Genomic DNA, 12,098 nt, shown 5'->3' on the forward strand with positions numbered 1-12,098 from the left:
TTCCGACCAACTAGAGTGCTTGCGCTTCGCGCTTTGCAGGACTCTGCACTGCCCACTTATTCCGTTCTCATCAAATAACTATGTTGTTATATTGCAAGCATCAATGGAATTTGATCATCTTTCTTGCAACAACACGATACAGGGAAAGACATTCAAGAAAATCTAAAAAAAAAACGGATGCCACGGCAGCGAGTGAAGGCCATACATGGCAGCCTTCAGATACGATGGTACTGATTAAACTGAAACGATACCGTGGAAAGCTGAGCCATAATAAACTTGGTAAAGATGTGACCACATAGACCACCTATAACCTCACAGAATAAGAGGAACCGGTTGAGCCTCAGAGTCAAGAGGCCCATAAACAGGAGGAAGCGCAGGGCGCTTCTGAGAGTCAGCTCTCAGCATAAGCTAAGAAAACGGGTAGGAATACAGTCACTGGGACCGTATCTAGCCTTCTGGAATGAAAGGGAAAGAAGTAAGGGCCATATCCTCGATGTACCCAGAATATGGCAAAGCGCAGGCGCTTCCAGAGCTCAGCTCTCAGCTGAGCTCAAAGAGTCTTAATACCGGCGTAAAACCAGTGGAGAGATGGTCGCACAGACCATCTGAAACCTCTCGGAATGAGTGGAAAAAAGAGTAAGGGCTTGAAATCTGAAAAAACCCTGGATGCGACAAAGCGCAGGGCGCTTCCTGAGCTCAGCTCTCAGCTGAGCTCAAAGAGTTATAATACCGGTGCAAAACCGGTGGAGAGATGGTCACCTAGACCATCTCCAGCCTCGCGGACTGAGAGGAAAGCAGATTGGCTTTCCATAGGGAAAAGGAAAGAAGGAAGGAAGCGCAGGGTGCTTCCAGAAACAGCAGCGGCTCCTTGGGCTAAGGAGCCAATAAAATTATAGATAGATGGTCAGATAGACCATCAGAAACCTCTCGGCATGAGAGGACTGCTGCCAATGACTGGCAGCAAAGCCCCGCTACATTTGTCTTGGGCTAACCTGTACAGAAGTTTACATTCATTGAAACAAAGTACATACAACAATTGCCGTCCATTCATTCAAGTAACGTAGCAAGCCAGGTTAACGTTAACCCAAAAGTCTTCTGTATACTACATTCGCATCGTCCAGCTTTGACTCGGGCAAGAACAGCATCGCATGAGACCTATGTCGCACACAGCTTAGCACAGTGTACAGCTGCCCATGTGAGAAGACATCCTCTCTACAATCAATCACTACTTGATCAAGAGTGAGTCCTTGGCAATTGTTGAACGTTGTGGAGTAAGCCAACTTCAGTGGAGACTGTTTCCATCGGACTGTGTATTTCGCATAGTTGGGTTTAAAGTCGAAGTGAAGTTCTGGAACAGGAGGACAAATGGGGAGCGGAAAATAAAAGAGAGAAGGGACAGGCGAGATGACGTAAAAGAAAGCATGTAAGCAACCCGAAAGGGAAGATGATGACAAATTTTCAGCGTCGCCAATTGCGTAATATCGGGAGTGGTTAGTGACTCTGTGTGCAGGGTAATGACGACAAAAGGTCACGTGGGGTGAAGGTTCTCACGGATGCATTTTAGTTCCCGTCGTACCACCTTATATAAAAGGCGTTCTTTTTTCAAGTATCCTGTCCTCCCCTCATCGTTCCCTACCACGTCCTCAACGGTCAGTGCATATTTTTGGTTCCCTTCCAACCTGGTGCGGAAAATACGCATGCATAATGGTGGACTCAATGAAACATGATTTTATTCTACCTCCCATTATCCCATTTTCAATTTTTTCATTTGGACTTCGTGTGCTGACCCAAGATTTTTACAGGTCGCTAAATAATGTCTCAGGAGAATGGTGATGGGCGCGTTCACGAGCGCATGGCGAACTATACCGGATTTTTTGAGACTTCGGAGAAAGACAGCGAGACGCATAAGGAGAACCGGTTGCACAGTTATACAGACGTAGTCAATGGTCTATGTTTTTATGCAACCCTCGCACATTCAAACTAACGCTCGAATCTGATAGGTTACTATGATGGCGCGACTTTGTTATATGAGTACGCCTGGGGACGGTCTTTCCACTTCTCTCGATTTTACAGAGGCGAATCATTTCACCAATCAGTCAGTTTACCTTTTTTCGTTTCGCTCCAGCTTCTCAACAAAACAGGTTGCAAGGCATGAGCACTATTTAGCTGCTCAAATGGGCCTAAAGTCTGGGATGCGCGTCCTCGACGTGGGGTGTGGCGTTGGCGGACCCGCCCGAGAGATCGCACGGTTCTCGGATGTTCGTATTGTGGGTGTGAACAACAATGCTTTTCAGATAAGCCGTGCAAAGAAGTACACAGCCGCCGCCGGGCTCTCAGAACAGGTCGAGTTCATCCAAGGGGACTTCATGAAACTTTCAGAAATGTTTGGACCCAATAGTTTTGATGCTGGTGCGTCGGCGTTATAGTTGTGGAACTGAACAATTAACCTTCCTTTTCATGTTCAGTGTACGCTATTGAGGCCACCGTGCATGCACCAACCTTTGAGGGTATTTATGACGAGATCTATAAGGTGTTGAAGCCGGGTGGTGTCGTAAGTTACGTTTCCGCCTGAAGGGTGCCATTTCGTCATTATTATTTATTTTAGTTCGGCGTATACGAATGGGTGATGACTGATGCTTGGGATCCATCAATTCCTGAGCATAAGGCTATAGCACATGAAATTGAAGTTGGTGATGGCATCGCTGAAATGCGTTCTTACGCTCAGGCTCGCGAGGCGTTGAAGACGGTTGGGTTCGAGATTGAGCTCGATGAGGATCTTGCGGAACGGCCAGATGAAGTCCCCTGGTATTACGTCCTGGAGGTTTGTATGTCCCTGCTCGTTCCTTTCATTACCGCTGACTTTTGCATTGTGGGCTAGGGTGATCTTCGCAAAGCCCAGACAGCGTGGGACTACATAATGGTATTTCGGACGTCGACGCTTGGACAATTTATCACGCATAATGGCTTATGGCTCTTGGAAAAATTACGCCTGGTTCCTCAGGGGACTTTCGAAGTTTGTGAAAATCTAAAACAAGCGTTAACCGGTCTTGTGAGGGGAGGCCAGATGAAGGTTCGATTCTGTTGTGTCGTCTTTCTGTTCGACTGCTAATAGTCCCATCAGCTCTTTACTCCCATGGCTCTTTTTGTTTCCAGAAAGCCAAAGGCCAACCTGAATCATGTATTTAATTAAATCTCACTTCTTGATGGACTCTTGTCGCTCGTGGTCATCCTGGTTGTGTTTGACAGACAATTTTTTTTTATTTGGGTACATGTTATGTCACTCAGCTAAGCAAGCAGTTTTAGTCCTTTGAATGACTTGAACATTAGGTGGGACTTCAGCCTCTATGACTTGTAATATTCTGCTGCTTGTCTCCACAGTCGATGTCCGTTGCATCCAATCCCAGTACAGTTGGGCCCACGCAAAGACAAGAAAATTTCTATAGCGGGGTTCTCCGGACCGTTAAGCATTATTTGGTCGAAATCAGACCCCTTTTGATGGGATCTGCTCAAAAATGCAATTTCTGGGTTTTTCCCTATTTTTTCTAGCACCCGCAAAATTTTGGACCGAAATTTTTAAGATAATTTGATAATTTTGAGCATTGAAATGTAACATCTAGAGTGGAATATATGCCAGCATTTGATCCAAATCAACCTTGAACTTTGTCCATAGCTGCCATAGTGCTCTCAGATACTGTACAGTGGCTTTTCTGCTTCTTCACAGCCCATGCCGCTGCTTTCCCAGTCAACCCCTTCCGGTATGCATCCATAAACCGCCAAGCCCGACCAATGAATCTTTGGATTGTATCTGATGGGCACGCATCCAAACACTGTATCACAGCTTCCTTTGCAGCTGAGAAACTCGACTTCCAAATCTCACGGTAGCGATACTTTGCATAACCTGGGGGTCGGCAACCAACGTTGCGACCTTGTGACACTTACATAAGCAAAATGCGTCTCGATTCTGGCCGTGCACTCAAAGCACATCATCTTTAGGTTGCAAACTATCTAGAATTTGTGTAAATGACAATGATGTGAAGGTCGGAAGTTATCTACATGTGGAGGTGAGTAATTAGATGGATTTTTTATTTATGAAACCGTGGTTGGGCTAAACACTGTCATTCCGCATCGCCATAAATTCTTGTATCTATGGGTCCCCCTTGCTGACTGTTGTTCAGCATGGCCAGTCATATGAGCTCGAGCTCTAGTAAATTGTCGGGTTTGGGGGGAGGTGATCTTTTCCCTGGAATATGTCCAAGAAGTTCTATCCCTTGGCATTTGGGAGACTAGGAAGTGGGTGTGGGTGTCTGCCCCCAAATTAATAAGCCAATAAGACTGAAGGTTAGATGCCAAGAGATCCCAGGTTGGGCCAGGCAATGTCGGTAAACCCTGGTACATGATTCCTTTTTGCACCTATCCCGACATTTTGGAAAGATGCACCCCAAATGTACTTTCAATCCTCTTCTTTTTGCTTGATTTTTGGCATGATTGTAGATGTATCGTCTATTTATATTTTGGCCTACCGGATTTTGGAAACTCTTCCTCAATCAAAAGTTATTCACCATACATAAAATCGCATTTTAACATATTGAACTCAATGATAACTACATATGAACCCATCAAACTTCAATGGAATGCTAAAATAGCATTGGACTGACTCTTTGCTCAGTTATTACCTTGGTACAACTGTATATTATATGGAGCTTGGGCCTACTACATCCATTGTGGCTTCCGAGTCACAGAATGTACCTTCCCTCTTTTCTGATTGGGCTCAAACTTTGCGAGATTGCTCTATAGGTACGAATGCAGGTTTCGGCCTAGTGGATTTCCGAAATTCTTCCTGGTGCATGAGAAAAGCTCAAGAAGATCCCGCACATTTTGTGATATTCCATAATCATCCATAAAACCGCTTCAAAATGGGCTCACATCCTATGTGGTATCTCAATATCATTATGTCAGGGACTCATCCGGGGTCGAGGGGGCCCGGGTGTAGCGTCCGGGGCTGAGAGCCTGGCGGGGGGTGGATCAGGTGTGCGTACTGACAGGCCCAATGCGGGACAGTGGTCCCTGGCCACTTAGACTGAAGTGGAAAGTTGAGAAGAAGGCTACTTCTTTGGTTCCCACCTCAGGTTCGTTTATATACATGCGGCTTAGATCACATGACAGGTGCCACGTCATCCTCGCACACAGCCGTGACCACCCGGGTATCTCCGTGGGAGGTCCCGAGGGCATCTGGTGCAGGCGCGCGTACTGGGCACAGCGGGAAGTCGCCTGAGGTGCCTGGTCCGGGTACATGGTGGGCACGCTGCAGATGGGTCAATGGTACATTGATACAAAGAAAGTCGTCCATGTAGAATAAAGAGAGAATAAAGAAGAAGTAAGATAGGGAGAAAGTGAGGAGGGAAGAATGAGGAGGGAGGAAGGGAAAGGGGGAGGAGGTAAGGAAGGGTGGACAGCAGGGTACCGGGTCAGGTTGGGCTGGGTGGAGCTGGGTCAGGCGGGTGTGCCCTGACATCACCCCCCCTTAAGCCGCTTTGCCTCGAAGCGGCCAGGTGGTTCTCCCTTTCTCTCCCTGGGGCTTGGGGGTGCATCCTGTGAAATTCTTCAATCCGGTCGGGGGCATGGGCTAGGTGGTCCCACTGGAGCCATTGGTTTTCAGAGTTCGGCCAGCCAGTGAACTTTACCAGATACCAAAGTTTCTGGCATAGCCACTTAGAGTTCAATATCTTCTCGACCTCATACTCTTCTTCTCCTACTAGTTCCGGGCCTGGGCGTGGGTCAGCGGGTCTTTCTGCGATACCGTCCAGGAGGTGTGGCCTGACATTCGTCATGGACACGACTGGGTGGATTCCCTTCTGTCGGGCGGTGAGCTGGAGCTTAACGGTGGCTGGGGAGATGACTTGAGTGATCCTAAAGGGGCCAAGCCACTTGTGGTCCAGTTTTTTTAGTCAGATGATCGGTCGTATAGTTGTGGGCATTGAGCCAGACTTGGTCGCCCTCTCGATACTTAGGGGCCGGGTTCCGGTCCCAGTCATAATATCGTGCCATCTCGTCCGCTGCATGCTCTAGGGCTGCCTTTGCCTCCTCTTGCATTTTCATCATCCTTGATGAGAATGCATCAGCAGCTTCCACCTCGGATGTGCGTGTGGGTTCTGTCCCCATCCTAGGATGTTGGCCGGTGTCGAGTTCAAAGGGGGTTCGGTGAGTGGAGGAGTGAACGCGGTTGTTGTAGGAAAATTCTGCTATCAGGAGCCAGTCCGCCCAGTCGTCTTGGTGGTGGTTGACGAACACCCGGAGGTAGGCCTCAATCTCTTGGTTGACCTGTTCCGTCTGCCCATCCGTCTGGGGGTGGCAGGGTGTTGAAGGGGTCAGCTTGACACCTAGGAGGTCTGCGAGCTCCTTCGAGAAGTGGGAGACAAAGGTGCTCCCCCTATCGCTGAGGATTTTCTCAGGGAGCCCGTGGTGTCTCCAGACATGCTCCAAGAAGAGTTGTGCGATACCCTCTGAATCCACAGTCGTCACGGTGGGGACTGCATGGATGCGTTTGGACAGCCGGTCCACTACGACCAGGATGGCATGGACTCTGGGAGCTCCCCTATCATGTCCACTGAGATGACCTGCCAATGATGGGTGGGGATCTTATTTGGGGTAAGCTTCCCAACCTTTCGTGAGGGGAAGGACTTGACGCGATTGCAGGTGTCACATCTGCGTATGTATCGCCCGACATACTCAGCCATCCGGGGCCACCAGTAGTCATGGGAGATGAGTTCCAGGGTTTTCCATCACCCTGGGTGCCCTGTCGCCCGTGAGTCGTGGTGTAGCCGTACCAGATCATGGTGGAGTTGGGGGTCTTTTGGGACATACACCCTTCCCCGGTACAGGATCAGGTCACCCTGCTTCTCCCATTCATCCGACCTTAATGTCCCTTCTCCCAGCTCTCGCATGGCCTTCACTACCTTCTCGTCATGGTCCTTTGCCTCACGTATCCTTCCCAGAATACCCGCCTCTTCACCTTCCACCGAAACTGCCTCTGTCGCATGGGCTTCGAACCAGGCGGGTTGGAGAAGAGTTAGCCCCTCGTTGTTGTCTCTCTCCTTCAGGTGGTCAGCATGACGGGAGAGTGTGTCCAGCTTCCCCATGAGCTTCCCAGGATGGTGGACGAGGGTGAAGTGGAAGTGGGAGAGGAAGAGGGTCCATCTAGCTTGGCATTGATTCAGCCTCTGGGCCGTCCGGAAATAGCTCAGGTTGCAGTGATCGGTGTAGATCTCAACCTTCTCTTCAGCGCCCTCTAGGAAGTGCTGCCACTCTTCGAGGGCTCGGACGATCGCCAGCATTTCCTTGTTGTACACTTCCTAGTTGCGTTCTATGTCCGTGAAACTTTTGGACATGAACGCTACTGGGTGGAACTCCCCATCCGACTGGAGCTGGGAGAGGACTGCACCGGTTGCGAAGTTCGAAGCGTCGCATTTGAGCTTGAAGCAGCCAGAGTCTGAAGGGAAGGAGAGGACGGGTGCAGTGGTGACGGCTTCTTTAAGGGCTAGGAAGGCACCATCCTCATCCAGGCCCCAATTCCAGGCTTGAGTTTTCCGGGTCAGCTTATGGAGGGGGCATGCTTTCTCTGAGAAGTCCTTGATGAACCGGCGATAGAAGTTCATGAACCCTAGGAAGGACTGCACCTCCTTCACTTTGGTCAGGACCGGCCAGTCAAGAACTCCACGGACTTTCACAGGATCCATCGCCACGTTGCCCTCAGAGATGACGAGGCCCAAGTACTCGATCCACGTCTGCTTGAATTTACATTTCTCGGGCTTCAGGAAGAGCTTCCTCCTTCGCAGCGTCTCCAGGACCTCTCGTACTACCCTCCGATGTTCCTCTAGGGTCGTGGTGAAAATGAGGATGTCGTCCATGTAGCAAATGACGACTTCCTGGTCGATGAAATCCCGAAGGATGTCGTTCATCATGGTCTGGAAGGTCGCAGGGGAGTTGCACAGGCCGAAAAACATCACCATGGGTTCGAATAACCCCCAGTTGGTCGCGAACACTGCCTTCCACTCATCCCCATCTTTGATCCGGACATTGTTGAACCCCCAACGTAGGTCCAGGGCCGAAAAGTACTTGGCGTTGCGAAGGTGGGCGAGAACATCTGAGATGAGGGGGAGCGGGTACGAGTTCTTGACCGTGATCTCGTTAAGTTTCCGATAGTCTTGGACTAAGCGCAACGACCTGTCCTTCTTCTTGACAAAGAAGACTGGCGCCCCCATCGGGGATTTGGACGGGCGTATATGCCCGTTCTGCAGGTTCTCCTGTAAGAACTCATCCAGTTCTTTCTGCTTGGGTTGCAAGAGAGGGAAGGTCTTTCCTCTGGGTAGCTTCGCGTCTGGCACCAGGTCTATGGTGTGGTCCCAGGGCTTTCGGGGGGGTAGCTGATCAAAGGCTTCCTTAGAGAACACGTCCCGGAAGTCCTGGTAGTGCTCTGGTACCAATGTCTCGAACGGCACGGGCTCTGCCCCTGGGTCATGGGCCTCCTGGGCCATCCGCTGAGATGGCGTTGTGGTCGCTCTCAGGTCGTGTCCCCACCCCGGGGGGATGATCGCAGCATAGATCCCATCCCCGGGCTCTACCGTGAGGTCTTGGTCGTCTCCCACTCACAGCCCCCTGCAGGAGGATGGGCAGCAGGACATGACGACCTTCTGTCGTGCCCAGTCCACCTCTGGGTTGTGATGCAGCAGTGCCCTATGATGAGGGATTGGCATCCCAGGTTTGCAACTGCAAAGCGGGCCCATTCTGTATGTCATCTGAACATCAGGAGGGCCTCCAGTTCTTCAGTTATGGCCCTGTTCTCGTTTGGGGTGCCATTGACGTTGCAGATGGGTATGGGCTGTGAGAGCGGGGTCGTCTCGAGCCTGTGCTTCCGGACAAACTCAGGGCTCACGAAGTTCCCGGTGGCTCCTGAATCCAGGAGGGCTGACACTGATATGGGGGCAAGAGAGGTCAGGGCAGTCAACGTCACTGTGAGGTTGAGTGATCTGGGGGATTGTTTGGAAAGGACATAAATGGCGGGTGGAGACACTGCTACTTCGGGTGTTAGCTCTGGGCATCTCTCACTTCTGTGGGTAGAGGATGCACTTTTCCTCTTTTTCTTTGCGATAACTCAATGGAATTTCTGCAGTGGTGTTGACTCGCGCACGTTGCGGTATTTACACGGGTTATCTTCTACAGGTGGCCAGGGCGCATCCCTCACTGGTCGCCTTCCTGAAAATCCTCTTCCTGGGGGTCTGGCCCTGTCTCTCCCTCTTCTGCCTCTGGTCCCTCACCCAACTGCCTCTTCAGCCCTTCCATCAAAGCTCGTAGGTCTTCCGGATGCAGGCATCGGACTCGGTGGACCTTGGGGTGTGGGCACTCTCATGTGACATGGCCCGGGGCGTTGCAATTGTAACACAACCCCTTCCATCTTTGGTCAGTCCTCGATCGGTCGAGGTCCATTGGTTGTGGACCTGTTCCCGATGTGGGACGAGTTGCGGGGGTTGGGGGTGCGGGTGTGGGCACAGGTCATGAGGTGGTGGGTGTGGGCTGCGCGTTGTAGGAGAAATAACGGCCACACTATGGAAACCCATTATGGAAATATGCCAGATAAATCACAAAAACCTCATACGACAAGTAGATATGAGAAAATAGAAGGACCTGAATTTTTACGAATTATTATGACTATACACGATAAATCGAAAGAAAGAAAAATAGCAAAAATACTTCAAGCTTACTATCAACGAGACGGAATTCTCAGGGGAATTTATAGCAAATAATAAACCAAGAATTAGGACAATCGACCAAGATTTGACTATAAAAATAATCAGAGAACCTCCATGGAAACTACTTTCCCACGTCCGAACACATAGCCAAGGATGGAAGTACCACGGAACGAAGATTCCTCAGGAACTAATGCAAAAGTCAGAGTCGTGTTTACAATAGGAAATGTAGATGTCCTCCAAACGGAACCAATGAGAGTAATTACAGGGGAAACTACCTATAAACGATGGAGATATGACTAAAACTCCTGCAAAACGAGGACAATGCCTAAAAGGGAAGCGCGAAGATTAACCAGTAACGACCGAGACAAGCTTGATAGCCCATTAGAAAGGAAGGGATCCAATCTTAATCCTCCCAAATTTTCATAATAAAAGGATCATGCGTTAATGAGATATCCAATAACGGGAATAGTGGCATCAAAAGTCCGAGCTTAGGGAAAAGACGATGTTTGCATAGGATCCATAATTAAAACATACAACGAAATTTACACGGAAATTATTAAAAATGGGGAACTATAGTTATGCAAATTTTCAGCCCAAACAGTCCAGCCGTTGTGAAGTTATACCCATGACGGGAATATAGAAATCCGCATCATGTGTAATGACACGTGAGGGTGGCGATGCGCAGGGAACCGGCTGTCGGAACCGAGATCCGCACTTCGGCAGATCGCGAAGACCAATTTCCGTCCAAATAAGGAAGAGCCCGGTCAAAACAAAGCACGGAAAGTGCAAAACAACCTTAAATCATGAGGGAAAAATCTGAAATAAATCACAGAAGCCCATATGAAAGAAATAAACACCCACGCATATCATAAATCCCGAACAATTAAATGGAAACGGTGCCCGCATACGAACGACTATGGGAATGATGCACGTGATTACCGAATGTGCGTGCGAACTTTTGCTAACTCAACGAATACCAGGAAATAGGACACAACCTTGGTACCATTGGAAAGGTGGGAATAAATGAAAATTTATGATACCAAGAACGTGAGAAAACATCCAGAAATGAATGAGATATAGGGACATGAAGTCAGAAACCCGAAAACGCGCGGGAAAACAGCTTCAAGAGGTCCAGAGTCCTAAATAAAATACATAAAAATATGAAATCTTCAAGGACGACCTACTATAACAACGAACAATACATATGGAGGATTAGGATGTGATAATACAAAGGGGAATCAGGGAATATGAACGAAATTCACGAAAACCACTAAACTACGACGGACCATGGCGGGAATTTTAGGGAACGATATTCTAATGAGGAGGAGAGCTATAACACATTCGTTTGAGTAATTCTTGATTACTAGCAACTTTTTCTTTCAGTTTTAAACCTGAATAATTCACTCATTTACCATTTCAGTCTCATTTTAACTAAATGTCACTAAATAAAAATGGAATAAATCAGCTGAAGGTCTCAGCACAGCCGTATGCATAGTAATGCGAAGTTTGAATTCAGAATCATCGAGTCATAGCAAATTTAATGGTATATATAGGGAATTTGAAATAGGTAACTGCGGCAAATGCAGCGCAGCCAAGTTCCAATTAACCATTAAAATAGCTTAGGCAAGGGAGGACAATAAGAATTCTAGGCGCAGTCTGACCGCAGTAGAACCGCAGTTCAGCGCAGCAAAAGCGCAGTAGAACTATAGCATGAAAATTTCATTTTTATTCAGTTTGAGAAAAATACACTGTAAATAAATCCTGTAAATAGAAGGTAGAGCGTGAAAAAGGAAGGCGACCCAAGGAGTATAAAAGGGAGACCCTTTCTGCGACTTTTTGCCCCCCTTAGAGAAGTAAGAAAATAGAGTATTATTTTTCTCAAGCATTTCTGGTTGTCACTCCAGTGCGAAAAAGTGATATACAGTTAAGATTGCCACTGTAGTAAAAGGCAGCAATAAAGGAGAGAAATATTAAGTAGATATTTCAACAGGAGAGCTGGTTAACACTCCAGATTTCAAAGTGTAAACACAAAACAGTTATTTTGCTACTGTTAAAACAAGCAATAAAATAAGACAAACATAAAACAAACTCAAGGGACACTCCAGACACAATCCAAATCCATTAACTGATTAGAATCTTTGAAACTTCACCAAGTAGAAGATTAAATCCAAATTAAAACAACGCTACACAGAATTACACCTAGACAAATTAAGAAATTTCAATAAAGAAACAGCTCCGCAGGGCTCGGTTTATCTGTAAGTCAATTCCCAGGAACTTTAAAACTAACCCATAAAAATAGAATTAGCCAAAACACTCGGATTGGTACTATATTTACAATAAATAACACTAGTACAC

At 48.0% G+C, this 12,098-nt stretch overlaps 1 protein-coding gene across 1 annotated transcript; it reads left to right on the top strand.

Moving 5' to 3' along the window:
* The first annotated feature begins 1,631 nt into the window (after positions 1–1,631).
* On the top strand, positions 1,632–3,622 carry EI90DRAFT_3001315 (S-adenosyl-L-methionine-dependent methyltransferase). Its single transcript, XM_039056329.1, has 7 exons — positions 1,632–1,946; positions 2,001–2,095; positions 2,142–2,409; positions 2,466–2,551; positions 2,606–2,821; positions 2,879–3,070; positions 3,122–3,622. Exons 1-7 carry the CDS (start codon positions 1,814–1,816, stop codon positions 3,188–3,190), a joined length of 1,059 nt encoding a protein of 352 aa, XP_038910730.1. The 5' UTR covers positions 1,632–1,813; the 3' UTR covers positions 3,191–3,622.
* The last annotated feature ends 8,476 nt before the right edge of the window (positions 3,623–12,098 follow it).

This window comes from Cantharellus anzutake (assembly GCF_015039405.1).
Source record: "Cantharellus anzutake strain C23 chromosome Unknown EI90scaffold_75, whole genome shotgun sequence".
In the NCBI taxonomy this organism is placed as follows: Eukaryota; Fungi; Basidiomycota; class Agaricomycetes; order Cantharellales; family Hydnaceae; genus Cantharellus; species Cantharellus anzutake.